General features: G+C 40.3%; 1 protein-coding gene across 2 annotated transcripts; it reads left to right on the forward strand.

Moving 5' to 3' along the window:
- The first annotated feature begins 525 nt into the window (after window positions 1-525).
- Window positions 526-18585, forward strand: LOC115010513 (carbohydrate sulfotransferase 11-like). Of its 2 annotated transcripts, none has more exons than XM_029435107.1 (4): window positions 526-1065; window positions 12221-12297; window positions 13145-13309; window positions 13785-18585. In XM_029435107.1, the coding sequence occupies exons 1-4, from the start codon at window positions 972-974 to the stop codon at window positions 14466-14468; spliced, it is 1020 nt and encodes a 339-aa protein (XP_029290967.1). In that variant the 5' UTR covers window positions 526-971; the 3' UTR covers window positions 14469-18585. The 2 variants fall into 2 exon arrangements, with proteins under 2 accessions (XP_029290967.1, XP_029290968.1); XM_029435108.1 differs by having other exon boundaries at window positions 13148-13309.
- The last annotated feature ends 834 nt before the right edge of the window (window positions 18586-19419 follow it).

The following is a 19419-nucleotide window of genomic DNA, read 5'->3' on the forward strand; positions in this document are numbered from 1 at the left end:
GTGTCCATATTATGTATTTTGTTTTCTTTATTTTATGCCTATTTTGGTAAATTGATTGTTGAAGTTTCATGTTGCTGCCATTTATTTTTTATATTTTATTTTCCATTTATTTAATAACACGTCTAACTATCAGCAAACTTTAGCTGTCAGTTGCATGATATAGGACATGCTGTACTTAGTCCATGTTAAAATCTCTGTGAACGACTAAAAAGCTGCCTTCAAGTGCACCTCGTAAGCCCCTTCTTCATACTGTATCCGCATACTGAAACTTTGAGCGTATCGTAACTTTTGATTATTACACCAAAGCATTATTTGTTCTTAATCAGTACGTGATGATACATCTTGCTTGTTATATACATGCTGTACATAACAACTGTCAGCTGAGCATACACCACATGGAAAATACGACTTTCTCAGTCTTGCTATAAAATGTCCAACACTACCCGAAGGCAGCACGCAAAGAGGGAGAGAGAGAGTTGTGGGTGTGACGTCATGGCATGGTGCCCCGTCCATGTTTGGCGAAGAAGAAGTTGGTGTAGTTTCGACAAACTCTGGTCACCACTAACAAGTAGAGCTAAGAAGAAATAACCAGTTGCTTCATACCTTTTCATTTATCTTAAGGGCTTTTCATATCAACGTAACATTATTACATATGGTATCTAAGGTGACCTTGCTTAATTGGTCATCATTATTTAGTTAGCGTTATCTAAAAAAAAAAACCGGCAAAGACCAGAGCGGGCGCTTCTGGATTTATGTCCCACTCAGGTTCAAATTAACGGCACATTGCTGTGTCGTTCAACAGTCCAGCTAACGTTATTCCTGGATGGGCTGTTTTTTTAGTCTCCTGCAATTAATGAATAGGCTACTTATTCCTCGGAGAGTCTCGCATCCTCCGCTGGGTGGTCTCGTATGAACCGTGTCGAGGCAGCGACGAGGGGTCGGGGGCTCCGCCAGCAGAGCCCGGCTTCAGGATGAGGATGCCCAGAGGAGGACGCCTGTTCCTGGCGACGTGCCTTGGCTCGCTCTTCGTTCTCGTGCTTTACTTTCAGAGCATCACCAACCCAGGTAATACCCCACTCACACTCTGCTTCTTGATACAAACATAACTACATTAATCCGTATTGTATTATTATTTAACACAAATATAATTTATCAAAAAATAAGTTGCTATAGAAAATATATAATGTTACACAGCTATACACAAACACAATAAGTGTATACTAAAGTGTGGTGGTCTTATGTGCGCGTGTAATGCAGCCTTCAGGCTTTTAAAAAATGGTCTTATAAATACTTTGGACACAATTAGCAACACTGCTACACCTGTGTGTGTTACTGTGTGAGCCACGGCATGTTTAGAGACAGCATGTAACGAAGTATGAATAAACTCAGTGTGAACAGTGCAATGTTTTGAAAGCCCCCCTCCTAGTGACCCCCTGCATTCCACTGCGTTAACCCTCCTCTCTCCTCTTCTTACCTCTCCTTTGTTTCCTGGGCCTGAGCCCGTTCTAGACATTGAAAGGCAGATTGGCCCCCCCAGTGACTGCAAACCCCAAACTAGAGGAGTCAGAGAGAAAGAGGGAGAACCTGAGGTAGAGAGATGATTGATTTGGTACATGGCAAAATGGCACATGCGCATAGAAGAGAAGGTGGAAAAGCATTTGATGTACATTTTTTCCATGTGGATCGTATAGAGGAGAGAAAGAGGAGGAATGGCGCAGAGAGGAGAGGAGGAACCAGTGCCCAGTTTTTGGTGATATTGTAGGGCAAGTAAAGCTATTTTCACAGCTTTAGTAAAGTAAAGGCACATACTGAATAATCTGCAGTTGTCGCATGTGTCATAAAATGTACGGATTAAGTAATATTAAAACATTAAAAAGCATCATTACACCCATAATTTCACCATGATTGTCTCCAGCACGCGCGCGCGCACACACACACACACACACACACACACACACACACACACACACACACACACACACACACACACACCATGATCCCACAGTTCACAGCAATACATCATCTTTTATAGACCACCACACATGGAATATTTGCTGTCAGTGGCAGATACACGAGCAACACACTTTAGCACTCCCATTGAACCACCAGGTGTATGTTACCATTATAGCCTGTGACCTGTTCAGGCTTGTCTGCTTTACAGTAGACATTCAGGCCACATGAAAAGCATGTTGGAGCCACACGAGAGAGGACTAATTCACAGGATGTCAAAAAAACACAGGGCTTCCTTAATTACTGTGTATCTTAGTCGGAGACCGCTTGAAAGCCAACACCAAATGTCTTGTTTAGTTCCGTATCATTCCGGTTATTTACACTCCCTTTCATTTCTCACTTCTACTTTGTTTTAATCTGACTGGAGCACAGTGAAGTGAAACATGTTAAAGTAAGTTTCACTACTTAAAACAATGTCAAATCTCTAAAAGATCTTTTTTTCTTAAATTCCTAGTTTATTGCATCTTAAAGACATTTCAACCATTCTTGATTTTTGTTCCTGAGATATAAATGTTTTCATATTTCATATCCAGACCCATCAAAACGTCCTGTATAAAGTTATACCTGGTATAATGATTAGATACTGTAATGAATACAGTTTAAGAACAATTTCTTAAATGACATCTCGTATTCACACTTCATGGAAATATCTTGACCATGACGTGATGTCACACCCCACACGGGATGATTATGTGTCACAAGTCCATTTCTACCAGTAGTTTTTAAAAGGTATTTTCTTTGTGTATTCATATACCAACTCCCCATACAGTTGGGCTATGTGCGTAGCTGTGATCTGCCTGATTTAGAATTGTTGAGGTTTGATAGATGTTCAACCCACCACCAGAATACAGAGGCTGAGAAATGTGCGTTTCCTTCCCGTAATGTTACCTGAGAGTTGATGGAGAAGTGGGCGCTTGGTCGAGATTAAAGAGAAGACAACAGTCCCGATGTGATGAGCTTAACCCTGTGGTTGCCATGGTACTGCGGTAACCGTCCCAGGCTCAGGAGTTACACAATAATTATACACACTCTTACCTGTGAAGCCTATTTATATACGACAACATCTTGTACAAGTCTCCTCCTCAGCCTACTCTCATCTGTTTTTGCTAATTTTATTGCTTTCGTCAAACCCTCATTTAAAGGGACGGTGCCCCCCAAAATCAAAAATACACATTTTTCCTCTCATCTGCTAATTATCAATCTTGATTCTTTTTGTGTGAGTTTCTCAGTGTTGGAGATATCTTCTGTAGAGCCTTCTCTCCAATATAATGAAACAAAGATCAAAGCGCCAACAATTGAGCCGGTTACTAAAGATAACCCACAGACCTTGTTGTGAGCACATTGGAACTATTTTCTTTCTACCACACTACACCCGCCAACTAGTGAGCGTGATCCTCTCATCAATTAGTAGATGCCGCTTCTTGCTGCAATACATAATGTATTTCTTTGGTGTTCTGAAAACAAGCCGAGTGCGATCTAGTTCCATTATATTGGAGAGAGCTCGGATGTCTCTACGGCGGACGTGCAACTCCCACCAAAACAATCTAGATTGATAAATGGCACTACAGGTACAAGGACAAATATGAACACAAGCATTCTAGATATCATTTTAAAATATGCTCATGTTTCGAGTTGAAATATCTCCAGAACCACATCTCCTAATTAAGCTTACTGTTTCACACCAGACAGGAAGCACAGTCCATATTATTGTTGTGCTTCTATTGTCTGACTTCCTGTGCCAACACCCTGGGATTTGGCTCTCAGGAAAACACGAGTCCTATCCAGTGGGCTATTATAAACTCATTAGTTATGTCAGATTTGTTTTTGTATTAACTGTTCATTTATTGAGGAATTTGAGTTGGCTACATTCAGATATGACACCTTATGTTGCGCTTGAGTTGTAGTTCCTGTGTGGGCGGGATAGTGTCATTTCTAACACTGGTGTTTGACAGCACTTCCTCTGGTTTTGTTGTAATGCGATAATTGGTGATGAAGTTGCTGCACACATGGACGACTAAATAAATGATGTGTAAAATGGTGCTTAAGGTCAAAGCAAGGCTTTAGCATACTGTAGCTGAGTTACAGCCAGGTGTATGGTGTGAGTGCACAAGGTTTAGCAATATGGCTTGACAAGCTTTTTGACAATTTGTCATAAATCACCTGTCGAAAATAACCAACGACAGTCATAGAAACGTTGAACTTTGGGAAAAGTGATTCTCTCCCTTTGTCCCTGTTCCTATTTGAAATATCTTGTTGCATTTTTGAAGAATAGTCTTGCTGTGTGGTTCCAGAAACATGTTCCCATCACTACTTAATCGGTTGCTTTCTCAAAAAGAAGAATCCTCCCTCAAGCCAGTGTGACGTTCTGAAGGGAAAATCCTCTGACATGTGTTATTTCCAGTCATCCTCTATTATTAGATACATCATAATTTCAACCAAAATGAAGATGGGCACCCAGTTTCTATTTCTCTCAGACTCTCTTTTATGTGGTTGCCATGACTCAGCAGCGTGTATCATTTGAGGGTATACGTTACAATGCCAAGTATCTTAGCTCAGCATCGCAGGGTGGTGCGCAGTGTGTGCCCTTGTCAAAGGTGGAGTGACCTTGATAAGTCAAATCCACACTTGTGCTAATTTTAAAGTGTTTGTACAGGAAACCATGTTCTATCATCATCCGGAGCACCAAGATCTAACACATGGTGGTAAAAACAAAAGAGATAGTACCACTCATTTGAAGAAGTAACCAACCTGTACACTCCACATAACGTTATCCTTGTCATAAGGTTTCATGATTTCACATGGCTGCATGTCCTGTTTGGTTTGCATCATGGCTTGGACATACAGGACTGTCTCAGAAAATTAGAATATTGTGATAAAGTTCTTTATTTTCTGTAATGCAATTAAAAAAACAAAAATGTCATACATTCTGGATTCATTACAAATCAACTGAAATATTGCAAGCCTTTTATTATTTTAATATTGCTGATTATGGCATACAGCTTAAGAAAACTCAAATATCCTATCTCTAAATATTAGAATATCATGAAAAAGTATACTAGTAGGGTGTTCAACGAATCACTTGAATCGTCTAATTAACTGGAAACACCTGCAAGGGTTTCCTGAGCCTTGAAAAACACTCAGCTTGGTTCAGTAAACTAAATCACAAGTATGGGGAAGACTGCTGATCTGACTGCTGTCCAGAGGACCATCATTGACACCCTCCATCAGGAGGGTAAGACACAAAAAGAAATGTCTCAAAGAGCAAGCTGTTCACAGAGTGCAGTTTCAAAGCACATCCACAAAAAGTCTGTTGGAAGGGGGAAATGTGGCAGGAAACGCTGCACAACCAAGAGAGATGACCGCAGCCTTAACAGCATTGTGAAGAAGAGTCGCTTCCAGAATTTGGGGGAGCTTCAAAGACAGTGGACTGAAGCTGGAGTCCAGGTATCAAAAGCTACTGTTCACAGACGTGTCCGGGAAATGGGCTACAATAGCCGTATTCCCATGGTCAAGCCACTTCTGAACTCAAGACAACGGAAGAAGCGTCTGACTTGGGCTATGGAAAAGAAGCACTGGACAGTTGCAGAGTGGTCCAAAGTCCTCTTTTCAGACGAAAGCAAGTTTTGTATTTCATTTGGAAGTCAAGGCGCCAGAGTCTGGAGAAAGGCTGGAGAGGAGCAAAATCCAAGTTGCTTGAAATCCAGTGTGAAGTTCCCACAGTCAGCGATGGTTTGGGGAGCCATGTCAGCTGCTGGTGTTGGTCCACTGTGTTTCATCAAGCCCAGAGTAAATGCAGCTGTGTACCAAGAGATTTTAGAGCACTACATGCTTCCGTCTGCTGAAAAGCTCTATGGAGATGAGGAATTCATTTTCCAGCATGATCTGGCACCTGCCCACAGTGCCAAAACCACCAGTAACTGGTGTACTGACCATGGCATTACTGTCCTCGATTGGCCTGCCAATTCCCCTGACCTGAACCCCATAGAGAATATGTGGGGTATTGTGAAGAAGAAGCTGAAAGACACCAGACCCAACAATGCTAATGAGCTAAAGGCCGCTATTGAAGCATCCTGGGCATCCATAACACCTCAGCAATGCCACAGGCTGATTGCCTCCATGCCACGCCGCATTGATGCAGTAATCCGTGCAAAAGGATTCCCAACCAAGTACTGAGTGCATTAATGGACATTTTCAAATGTTTGATTTTGTTTTGCTGTTATAAATCTTTTTTTTTACTTGGTCTGAGGAACTATTCTAATTTTTTGAGATAGGATTTTTGAGTTTTCTTAAGCTGTAAGCCATAATCAGCAATATTAAAATAATAAAAGGCTTGCAATATTTCAGTTGATTTGTAATGAATCCAGAATGCATGACATTTGAGTTTTTTTAATTGCATTACAGAAAATAAAGAACTTTATCACAATATTCTAATTTTCTGAGACAGTCCTGTATATTGTCCCTGAGCCAGGACTTGTGTCAGAGGTTTTACTCTTGGTCGACTCATAATTTCTGAACCACAAACAAATTCTCTGTCTGTGTTGCTGTTTGCTCTTCATTCACCCTCTCCAACATTTCCACTTCACTTGCTGGGCATGGCTTCATATTCTAGGCTGGGTGGGAACACCCTTCTCTCTCTCTTTCCCAGCTATAGGAGACAATTGAATTGTTTGATCAAGCTGAAATGCCCGAGGCAATTTAAAGCAGTGGTTCTCCTTTACACCGTGCCACAGTTTTAGGAGTTGAGTGTTCTGTCACAACTCTTGTCACACACACTGATCAAATCGTAGCGGAATAAAAAAACAAAAAATGAACCGCCACAGATGGATGAAATGTGTTTTTGAAGCTTGTTTTTGCCAGATATCACTGATGGTTTACACTCTAGTACACTAAAGCAGAATCCACTCTGCTAGTTATTCTAACAGTAATGGATTCCACCTCACTCGAAACAGGCACGATCAAGGCTTGCTCTGATGTGTTTCTCCAACACAGAGTCAGTGCACAATTCAAAATGTAATTTATTTTACCTAAAGCTGCTGTTGTCACACACACATTGTAAGCTTTGTCTTACACGCATGTAATCCTGTAACTGAACACACCAGCGCTACTCCATGCAGCATGTATGCACGTTGCCACTCATCATCTGACTGTGACATCACTACTGCTCCTTTTTTTTAAAACAACTATACTTTGGCTACTTAAAGGCCTGCCTGTTCACATTGTGGATGAGATCATAAGGAGCTACACTACTTAATGACAACACCGGGTAGCAATGTGTATTGTTTGTAACACAGGAAATGGCACAAACTAAGGTTATCAACACAAGCATCACCAATACAGCATGTAGAGTGCAACCTGTAAACATTTATTACTGCATTTATTCGGACATTTAATGTATTTATTTATTTTTAGATTATTATTTCTCCTAAATTGATTTTCTGTTTGCAGTCATTTACATTGTTATGGTTCGAGGGGAATTTTACAGCTTTAGGGATTTTTTCAGAATTAGTGCCTTATATTGTGAATTGTGATCAAATGATCATAGTAGAATGTTTTACCATATCGCCCAGCAAGTCCACACACATTATGTACGGTCACTTTATCCCCTTTGGCTTCTCTCGTCCTGGCCCTAACGTGTGTGCTGTATTCATACAGGGGTGAATAATAACCCACATGTGTTGAGGACATACCAACTGAGGGGAGCCTCTCTACCTTTACGTCTAAGCTAAGTGAACTCATAGACCATCAAACTGAAGCCTTTTAATGTTCAGGAGAATTTGACGAGGCTGCAGATATATTTTAGTTCAGACTGAACGCTGACGTCATATTTATTTTTTATGTGCTACTTTCTAAAGTGGGAAATTAGCTGGTTGATGTCGTAACTTAATCCGTTGAAATAATATTTCTGCTGAAGTTCTTTTTATGTGAAAGAACTGCGCTAGTGAACATAAGGAGGGGGAGATTAAAAGGAGCAACAAAGGATATCACTGGTCGTAAAGTCACCTCATGTTGTTGCTCTAATTAGCACCATGTGCAGCTGTGAGCATGTGGATGGTGTGACACCTTTGAATAAAGCTACGCTCCAAACACAAACAGAAAGTCTGTTTCTCCCGATAACCCCGCTGTCTCTTCCTGCCTTCAGTTGTGTTCATGTGTGACATCCTATTTTCTCTTTCAGTCACTTTCAGTTGTACAGTGAAGCTGTCTTTTATATACAGTACCTCCATCAAAGAACATTTCACTGAGGCTTTTTTTTACAGCTCGTGGAAACTTCCATTATGTGGCCCTCATAAAGGCAGGCCTTCATTTCAAGTGCAATTAAGTGTAATTTTACCTCTTTATGTAAATATTTACAATATTGATGCCACAGAATCCTCTTTGCTATTTATCATGATCACAGAGGGGAAGAGGTTTAAAAAAAAGGGAAGCTGCCAAAAGCAGAGGGCAGAGATTTGTCTTGATAAAAAAAGTAAAGAGATTAAATAATATAAACAACAAGAAGGTTTTGATAAATTGGGCCCACACACACACACCTTTACTAGAGTTCTTAACAAACTTTTGTCTCTCACTTTCTGTCAAATCATTAGATAGTTCTGTCTGTTTATAATAATCCCGTTGAGTTTACAGGCTTAATGGAACCTTGTTTGTCTGTGAATACAACATCAGCACTGCTTCACACGCCTGACAGGCTGTTTAACCCAAGTTTCACATGGGTGTGTGTGTGTGTGTGCGTGTGTGTGTGCGTGTGTGTGTGGTAAGACTGGGACTTCTTCTGCTCTTCTTCAACTGTCAGCATTGTGTCACTTCCTGGGTCTGAGAGGAAGTGGTGTGTTTCTGGTGAATGTGATACACGACACAGAAAAAAGATGTGGTTTATGATGATCAGAGTGGAGTAGCCTCTGAATGTACTTTTCCATTGAACAGAGACAGCATTGACTGTGAGTGCAGGTAAAAGCTTTGATGCATTATAAAGGATAAGAAAAGCATTCCTTAGTTTAACTTTCTATACACAGAAGATAGCGCTGCTAATGGAAGAGAACATCTAGGCTGGCTGATGTCTTGTTTATTTGTGTGTGTGTGTGTGTGTGTGTGTGTGCGTGTGTGTCTACACAGTTCTCTTTATAGGCTCTTAAAATTTAAGAGAGGGATCAGTAGAAAGTCTGTAGATGGATTTTATAGTAAAGTTTCTAGACTTTGTACAGATCTACAAATCAAGTGGCATGTCCAGAAACACATTTCTTTGATACGGAGCAAGACACAAGGACGTCATCCTCCCCTCAACACGCGTACATATTCACACCTATGTCAACATTGAGACGTTGTGTCCATAATTAGGTTATGTTAATGATTCTGTGAGGCTGTCCTTAGGCACAGCTAAATGCTAACATTATGCTAAGATCACAATGTTCTTAGATGTGATGTTAAGCTGGTATAATGTGTACCACGGTAACCTTTTTACTTGTGCTAACATTGGCAGTAGCACTAAACATAAAGCACAGCTGATTACAACATGTGTAGCATGCTGCTAAACAATGTCTGTCCATGAACATTTTGAGACATGCTCTAGTGAAACCCAGTAGCCATGCAGTTAACCGTGTTTTATTTTAGTGCCAGGAAACTTAGATAGCCAATAATAATCTAGCATGATCACCAGTTTTAAAGGAGCAGTGGTTTTAATGCATTTCAAACACTCATAACTTCACATTACTGACCACATGCAATGATAACGTATGATACCGCATGCGTTATTATACTTTCAGTCCTTACTACAGTTGATTGTTGAGGTGTGTGAAGGTGAGTGTAGGTAGTCATAATGTATCATACGCCCCCCTCGTCAACCCCATCCATAAGACACTTCTAATTCATTATAAATCACTTCTGTAATGTTTTAGGACCGTTGATATAGTGCACCAGGAAGCATTATGAATGAATTATAATTCACTATGAATGCCTTCATAATGTGCTATAAAGTGGTCTTCATGGAAAGTGTTTCCCAGTTTTATATCTGTAAGCTAATGCTTCTTAAGTTACCGTTACCCAACCTTTGTTTTAGTGCACATACACGTATCAGGTTTAATAAACACTACACAGTCTTTTCTGACCTGTTATAACAGTTTACAGCATATTCAGAATTTAGGACTTGACAGACAAATTAGTATATTGTATATATTTGTCTGTATCTGTATATATTTTGCCCTTCCCCCATCTTCCCCTTGAGATAACACTTTGGATGAATCACTTAAATGTTTCCTCACCATCGTGCAGTGTTTATACTTGAAAACCAGACAATAAACCATTAATATGAGGAGAGCCTCCACAAGTGTCTTTTGACCTACTTTCCAGCTTCCAGAGAAAGCGTCCTGAGTTTGTGGAAGGCTTAGCTGCTTAAGATGTGCACTGCAGCGCTGTTGCCTGAGAGCTTATACACCTCATCCATTATACTCAGTTCTACCTGGAACTCAGGACTGTCTGATTTCTATCTATGACGAGGTTTTATGTTTCAAAACTCTGGGATGCCACCCTCTTCCCTTCTGCTTAACATTACCCTGTAACTGTGACTCTGAGTGCTGTGCCAAACATGTTCATATATGTATATACTTTATCACATTCTTAAAATATCATGTATACATGAGATGTAACCATGTGCGTGCCCTGTGAACATACGTTTCCTAAGATGTGGGTTTCATGTGTATCCAGTAAAGCTTTCAACATGGTCCAGCAAGACTTAGGCGTCTATCTCTGCGTGATCAGATGATGTGGCACAGATTTACCCGGAGGAAGTTGAGGATTTTGATGATTCATGTGAGCGCAGGCAGAAAGGCTGCATCACGACAGCCTCAGTCTCTCAGTGTACCTCAGATCCTCTCGTACTAACATGTTTAACTGTTAATTTGCTGAGTCACCAGTACAGCAGCTTTTCTGCTTCCTCAAAACGGCAGGAAGCAGATATGATTTACAGTTTGTAAATCATATCTGCTGTTTGGTGTTTGGTCCCAAGCTGACACTGAGTTGTATTACCTTTTGGGTGCCATTTCAAAAGAACAGTGAACATTCAGTCTGATTAGCTTAATGTGAACTCAGCAGACAGAAGAGAAACACTGGATGAGAATAAGTTTCGGTCTCCTTCTGGGCTCCATAGCATAGCCCTTCAACTTGCTTTTTGTTTTGCTAACTGATATGCTTTCCATATGATAGTATGGCATTTTCCCCACTCATTCCATTGGTTTTCGTTCAAGTAGATCCCCTCCTGCTAACATCCATAAAGCACATTCCCCACGTCTGTCCACCTCTATCTCATCCCAGCTTTCTATAACCCTATGGATTGTTGAGCCACGTGTAAAACAAATTACTTTTCTGTACCACTAGCTACAGACCCAAGCACTGACTGGCATCAGGCCTGGGTGGGAGCAGGAGAGGAGGGGGATGGGAGTGGGAGTGGGGGATGGAAGGAGAAGACAGATGTGTTTATAAAGGCTGGAGCAGGGAGGAGAGTTGATAACAAGGTCTCCGACCAAAAAATGTGACTTCCTCACACTAGCAAAGCCCCCAGCAGCTCCATCATTAAAAATGCATGTTATGCAGCCAGGTGTTGTTCTAACCCAGAGCTGATCAGTGATGCGTAGTTATCATTGTTTTGTTGTGTAATGTTAAACAAATTGCTAGTGTGCGTTCTCCAAATCTGTTTTGTTTTGTACTCCAGTTAATTTGCTGTGCTGGTAGATTTCCTAAAGGGTAACACACAATTGCAGCTAGAGCACAGAGAGACGTAAAGGGGAGAGATGTTACTTGTAAGAGTTACAAAGAGACTTTGGAAGGAACACACTGTTCCTATGGAATCTATAAATGACATGAGGGAAGATCACGTCATGACAAAGGGAGAGCCAGAGGAGGGTTGGAAAGTTGGCTCTGACTGACCTTCCCCATAACTTATCTTTAAAGTGTAATTTAAACCTCTGTGCAAATGCATGACGCATTGTAAAAAAAGTGTCTCATTAGTGACCTACGCATGTGAAAAACTAAAAGTAATTTGGTCAGACTTAAATCAGTGAAAATTCATCAGACATATAACAGAAGGACTCTGGTGCTATCCATTTCACATTGCATACATTCTGGGGAAAAGTGAGAAATGAACGGGACCAATGGAAAGATCAAAGAAGCTCAGTTCTTCTAATAAATGGTGATTTATTTTCTTTTTCCATCTTACTAACTGTAGAACCTGATGTGAAAACAGACAGCAGACCAGGGAAAAGCAGGAGAAGTCCACTGCAGACCCTCTACAATGGAGACCAGGTGAGAACACTGTCACACACACAAGACATCTGTTTGCTAAACTCTTAGAGACTATGTCAGCTTTGTAACGATTGAACGACTACTGAAAACCTGTTTCCCCATCCCTGTATGGTGCTTTTAGCAATGCTAGTTCTGTGGATGGTAATGTCAACTCTTCAATCGCCTATAACGATGTATCAGATGACAAAGGGAAAACAATGTGAAAGTGATGAACCTACGGAGAATTATTACCCCAATCTGCAGCTCCCCGGCAGCTTCAGTATACATAATAGTTCAATGTTTATTTTGACCTATGTCTGGTGCATAACTTTAGTTCTGTTGTCCTTGTTTTTAGCTGTATGGTTATTTCTATCGTCCTGTAAATTGCTCTTGGAACTGTGTGTGAGTACATTGAGAGCCACTTAAAATCAGAGTCAAATTCCTGCTCTGTGTCCATACGTGACCAATAAAGCCGATTCTGATTAACAGTGAGTTTCAGCGCATTGTGTAGCTGTCTGGCCTGCGACAATACAGTTTTGATTATTTCCCATGTTTTCAGCGTTATTCAGTTGTTTTTCACATTTTAAAAACCCACTACACACAACCTGCTCAGCACCAAACTGGCCGACTGACAAAGTGATCAGCTAGTTGGTGAACACAGTGGAGCATTTAGCAGCTATAGTGCCAAAAACACAGCTAGAAAATAGGAGTGAATGTAGGACTTACATTTTCACTTACATCACACTCTTGTAAAATTACACTAGTCGTAAGAGTTTCTTTGGAAACACAATTGGCCGGCGACAGTTTTTAAAAGGTTTTTCCCTTTCTGCTTCTTCCTCCCATTCGTTACCTTGATCACATCCACAAGCAGCTGGAGCTGCTGGCAGCTCAGAGGTCCCTCCAAGGTCGCAGGGAGCTGTTGGAGCAGGCGTGTCTGAGCCACACGAGGAAGCGCCAAGTGCTTTCGCCTGAGGATCTCAAACACCTCATTGTGGATGATAAACACAGCCTTATTTACTGCTACGTGCCCAAGGTTGGTTACACTGAGGTTTTTAAGCATTAAGGGGGAGAGTTGAACGGGAGATGCGGAGGGAAAGATGTGTGGCAAAGAGATGAGATGAAAGAGACGCCTGCATGCCGGTGTTATAAACACTTAGAAATCATATTTAAAAAACGCTCCTTATCATTTGAGAAGTTGCCTGAGAATCATCACGTTTTTAAGTCATTTTCTGTCTCAGAGTAATCCAGTTATCGTTGTCCTATAAACACTAATAGCTTCTTTGGCATAATTCTAATGGTTCCAAATTGCGCAGTTGGCTTCTGTTTTGTCTTGGGGGGGCCCAACAGTGTCAGACTTTGAAAACCCCTGTTCTAGAATAAATAAAATATATAAGTAGTTATTAAAACCTTATTCAGTTGATTCAGTTTGTTGCAATGTATTAAAACACTAATATGTACAGATGTATACTGGCTTGAAAGAGAATCTCCCTCTCTGTTATCACTTCCAGGTAGCCTGCACCAATTGGAAGCGTGTCCTTATGGTCCTCACCAGTGACGGCCGCTACACCGACCCCCTTGCCATCCCTGCAAATGAGGCCCATGTGGCAGGTAACCTCCGCACGCTGTCCGAGTTTTCAGTGCCTGAGATTAACCAGCGCCTTCGCAGTTACCTCAAGTTCATCTTCGTGCGGGAGCCCTTCGAGCGCCTGGTGTCCGCCTACCGTAACAAGTTCACCCGGAGCTACAACACCGCTTTCCACAAACGCTACGGAACCAAGATCATCCGCCGGCACCGGCCTGAGCCTGAGCGCGAAGCACTGGAGAAAGGGAATGACGTTTCTTTCCACGAGTTTGTCCAGTACCTTGTGGACCCTCGGACCCAACGGGAGGAACCTTTTAACGAGCACTGGGAGCGGGTGCACTCCCTCTGCCACCCCTGCATGATTCACTATGATGTAGTGGGGAAGTACGAGACTCTGGAGCCAGATGCTCAGGCTGTGCTCAGTTTGGCGGGAGTAGAAGGGACTCTTCAGTTTCCAACGTCTGGTAAAAGCACCAGGACTGATGGCAATATGGCAGCACGCTACTTTAAGCACATCAGTCCTTTCTACCAGAAGAAACTGTTCAACCTGTATCGAATGGACTTCCTGCTCTTCAACTACTCCACACCGGAGTACCTCAGTTCTCGATGAGGGGCGGAGGAAAGAGGATTGACATCAGTGCCGTGCATTAGTGATGATCATTTTGCACTTTTTGGTTGCCATCCCTGCCCAGAGTGGTCCATCACAAGCACTGACTTGTCGCTGTGACCCTCCAACAGAAACCGTTGTGGAGACTTGATGTTTTGGTTTCAGTAAATTGGAACTTTTGTAAATGGAACCAAATTTCTTCCTGAGAAGAAAAGACAGTTTACGCTGTAATCTACCACCACGCATCTGTCACTTTTTGCCAGTTTGCTTTGTAGTGTGAAAATGGTTTGTTGTTATGACGTTTAGCAGAACAGAACGGGTCATTCCCAAAATGTGTTTGTAAAGACATAATGTGTCACCTGCAGTCCTCAAACAGTGTCCCACTACAGTAAAAGTTGTCCCTCGGCTTGTTCTTTCGAGAACTAATGAGCCATAAATTAAAGTCACACTTCTGAGGAGCAGGTTCTCCTCTTGCACGGATGAATGTGCTGACTGTGAAACTGAACACAGCAGATTCATTCAAAGCACCTATCTCTGGATGGCTTTTATTTATACTACGTCAGTGCATAAAGTATTTATTGTTACGGAAACAGTGTGTGTTAGTGAGGATTAGGGCTAATTATTTTATAAAAAAATATTTTATATGAAAGAAGAGTTTCTCTTTTTCAGAGAGATTTCTTTCTGCATGGAAAGTTACTTGCTGTGTTTGCTTTTGCACAAAAACTCATGCCAAATCAAAATCTTCTAGACACTTCAAAAATCCTCAAACCCTTTTTTTTTTACTTTCCCGTTTAAGCCCTATTTTAAAATCCATTGCCTGGGCTTGTTTTATTTAGCTTATCACAGAGCTCGTTGACTCAATCTTAACATGTTTTACAGTCATTTCCAGTGAAAATCGCTGTCTCTCCTTAATTCCAGTAAAAAGTTTGTTACCATCCATCCTCTATCACTGTCTGTATTTAGCTCTGGGCAGGTAGGCTGAACAAACAACCACATAGCTGTGGTCGGGGCTGGGTCTGGCGCAGCTCTACCCCTGCTCAGAGCTCCCCTTGTTAGTGGGAATGCAGGCACATGGAGGCGTTAATCCACCTACAGGCATCTCCACTGCAGGGCCTTGTTCAGCAAATGGGACAGAATTTACATTAAGAATAATAAAGAGTTTGATGTAGGAAAATGTTTGTTAATGACCTGTACTGCGAAAATATCAGTTTTAACCAATTTCTTCACATAGTCTTTAGTGTTTAAATAGGAACTCCACACATTACACATCAAAGCTTTGCCCTAATTAACCTCTAGTACTACAGCATGGCTAGGTTTCAACAAGGAAGAAGAAGACATGGAATAAAAAAAGACGATATCTATAAACTTTCTTTTTGAAACTGTCCATCGTGAGTGCGACAACGTTATAGGGTCATAACATCAGTGGAGTACTCTTTCAAGGCCATTATACCGTATAATGAATAAAACCATCCAACATATTTACATAATTGCAATTTAAACAGTCTAGGTTTAGTCTATGACGTATTATTATTATTATTATTATTATTATTATTATTATTATTATTATTTATTGTAAATTCCTGAACAATTTCTCTGAGATTTCATGAAAGATTATGTAACTTGGCACTTATTGTAAGTAAGACAGAAACTGGGGTTCTAGTAAACTATTTCCAATTAAATAAAACATTTGCAAATTGTCTACAGGTGAGCCTACAGTTCAACTTATACAAAGAAAAAAGTTATCAAGGAAATGTAACAGTTGACTAAACTCTGACTAAAACTAGAATGGGACTCTGAGAGCGCAGACGTCCGCCAAGGTTAATGCTGCATTCACTTGCTCCTTGGGTGGTCCCATTCCAACGTTGGGAAGTTTGTTCCTGAGCTTCAAGTTGTAATGTGATAACAACACAGACGCTAGATTTGTTGCATGATATCGTTCAATATCATATATATAATATAAAAGACCATTTCCCCAGTTCTGCTTGACAATACAAGACGGCATTGAAATAACCAGAACCTGTTTAATTTCATCTCTTTATCTTCCAGATTTCTTTTTTAAAAGTTGTCATCTTGCTGAAGCATACTGTCAGACAGACCCAGGCAGTCTGGAAACATTGCTGCCTGTAGTAACGCTTTGAAAAGTGCAATAACTGTGTGAGAGAATCTGTAATGTGTTCAAATCTGTGCCTTTATGAGTGACTTCCTCTCTCATTGAAGCCTTACATTTGTGCCATCATGCTTATGCCACATCTTGTTTTTATTTTTGCTATGAATGCAGTCGTGGATTACGTGCGTGCGTGCGTGTGGTATTTTTTGTCAAACTCCGATATTCTCCCAAAGGGAGTTTTTCTTCCTGTAAGTTATGGACCGGGGTCAAGTGAGCTGTCGTCTGTGAAAATCCGGTCAAGCCTGCCGCCGTTTGGATTTCGAAGTGCGTATATTCCTGTTACGGTAGAGGTGTTTGTAGCGGCAAAAAAGACCAGTAATATTTTCTTAAATTTGATATACCAAGTACAAACGACACAATACGATTTGAAGTTGTTTTACTCTAAAGGTTTTAAAAAATCAAATATTTTAAGGGAGTCAACTGCCCTCATCCAGCCCAGGCAGCATCCCCCCCCCCCCCCAAAAAAAAAGCAGTAAACCTAGGGGAAACACTGGAACCTGACTGGAGAATTAGCGCCACCAGCTGTTTATCTTAGTGAATCAACACCTAATACTTCCACGGCTAGACATTTGCTTTAATTAACATTTTTCTTTGCCCATTTTCCAGATTTGTGGTTAACATTTGCACTGAATTTGGATGGAAACCTGGCTGGTGTCATTATTGATGCTTCCACATGATGGCACTAAAGTGGTGGATTTAGGCAATGCTGCCAAAAATAACACATATTTCATTACACTGTTGGGTTTTATTAAAATATAACTGTTCATAGCCACAAAATCACATTAACACTCACCAAACATTTGTCTCATTTTTGATTCCACACTTCCACACCATCTCTGCGCACACATAAGACATGACATACTGCAGGTGTGGAAGCTCAGGTGACAGTGAACACAGCATTATTAGAAAAGAAAGGCATTTCAAAAGCCCCTAAAGTCTTAATGTGGCAGTGTCAACTACGACGTACGGTACAAAGTTTTGCCAACAGAAAGCAAAAAAGACTGTTGCAACATTTAAATAAAGCCATTATTTCTTATTTTTACATTGACATGGTTGATTTGACATAAGACACATTTGACATTAACTTTGTTTTCAAGGCAACCTTAGACTACGATTAAAAGAATGGTGCAAGTTTACATTCAGGTATTTTGCCATCACTTGTTTACATGATTATTAATAGGGCTGGATGATAAAACTATTTTATTAAAAAAGGGAATAGTTCAACATTTTTGGGAAATATTCTTATTTAAAAGTCTTGGCAATAAAGTGAATAAACATATTTCCCAAACCAGTTAACTATTACTTTAACTTACCATTATTATTACCTGCCTAAATTTAGTTATTATCAAAAGAATTCTAATAAATTATCCCGAATTCCATATTTTAACAGAAACCAACCACATTTATTCAGGCGTTAAACCAACGAATCTGTTTAGAGTCTTTACTCGTCAGACTGTAGTTAACAAGGACAAACATCAGAAGTGAGACAACACAATAAATAATAAAAACAGTGACAATTTACAATAATGATAAAGATGCTCTGCTATCGTCCAGCCCTACGGATTAAGACACATGTACAGTATGTGCTGGTACAACACAACCTTAGCTGTGGTCTAATTCTCACAGTATCACAGTTAACACATGAAATTAACTGTGATTCAAATATTAATATTTCATGACCTAGTGTAGAAATGACTGTGTGTGACTGTGCAACAGTAAAAGCTTTGAGCGAAGCACTTTTAACACTGAAACACCTCACGTAAAAGATCAATTGTTGACACGACAGGCTCTTTTCAGAAATGCCTCAGATTTCAGTGTTTATGAAGTATAATTAGTAACGGCAAACTTCAAAAATCTTACATGTGACTTCATGAGTGCATTTACACACGTTTGTATTTCTGTGTTATTTTGAGAAATTGTGTTTTTGGGAGTAAATTCATATAAGAAACGATAGCCAGTGTACCTAAGACTATAATCTCTAAATACTGTAGTTTTAGCACGTTTTTTTTATCCAAAACAAAAAGAAACGACAAAGAAAACTGGATTTAAAAGGTGAGATAATTTGAATGACGCCACAACTAGCTTTGCTTTCTGTCCAAACGCCCCTTTGAGAGAAACCTGTGCATGTAATGATGAGGTTTTATGGTTCAGACAACGTCAGTACTAACAGTAAGGCTTTGTGGACCTTCCATTAAAGGGTCAGAATCAAGTAGTGAGGGAATACTTAGGATCCTCTGCAGATACACAGTAAACAAAGAATCAACAACTTCTGCATCAGTTCACTGCTGTTTGTTTTTTTTACAGCACAAAATTAAAAAATAAATGAAATATTGCAAAACTAATGTTAATATTGAGATTGCTATAGAAATACTGAGATGCATAGACGTTTGCAGGGCTTCACGGTGCTTTGGAACACGATTGTTTGGGCCTTCTCAAACAATCTCATTTCTTATATTTATTACTGTATAATGCAGTATTAACTACATATTTGTTTAAGATGTTGGTATAATCTGTATGTGACTTGCTGGCATCTATTTTACGATGTAAAAAAATATTGTGCCTTTTGAACTGTGACTTTCAGTGAAAACAACTTTTTAACAGCTGACCTAGAAATGCAAGCCAAAACACAGCATCAGCACTTTGGCTGTGTAGTCCCTGCACTCCTGTTCGGTCATCTGTTTACTACACTTACTCTGTTCTATAAGCTAAGGACTGCTAGTAATTATCAAGTTCATTTTCTTAAACAAGTTAAAATAGATAACAACGTTTAGAGGATAGATAGTAGAG

Source organism: Cottoperca gobio, chromosome 7 (assembly GCF_900634415.1).
Source record: "Cottoperca gobio chromosome 7, fCotGob3.1, whole genome shotgun sequence".
In the NCBI taxonomy this organism is placed as follows: domain Eukaryota; kingdom Metazoa; phylum Chordata; class Actinopteri; order Perciformes; family Bovichtidae; genus Cottoperca; species Cottoperca gobio.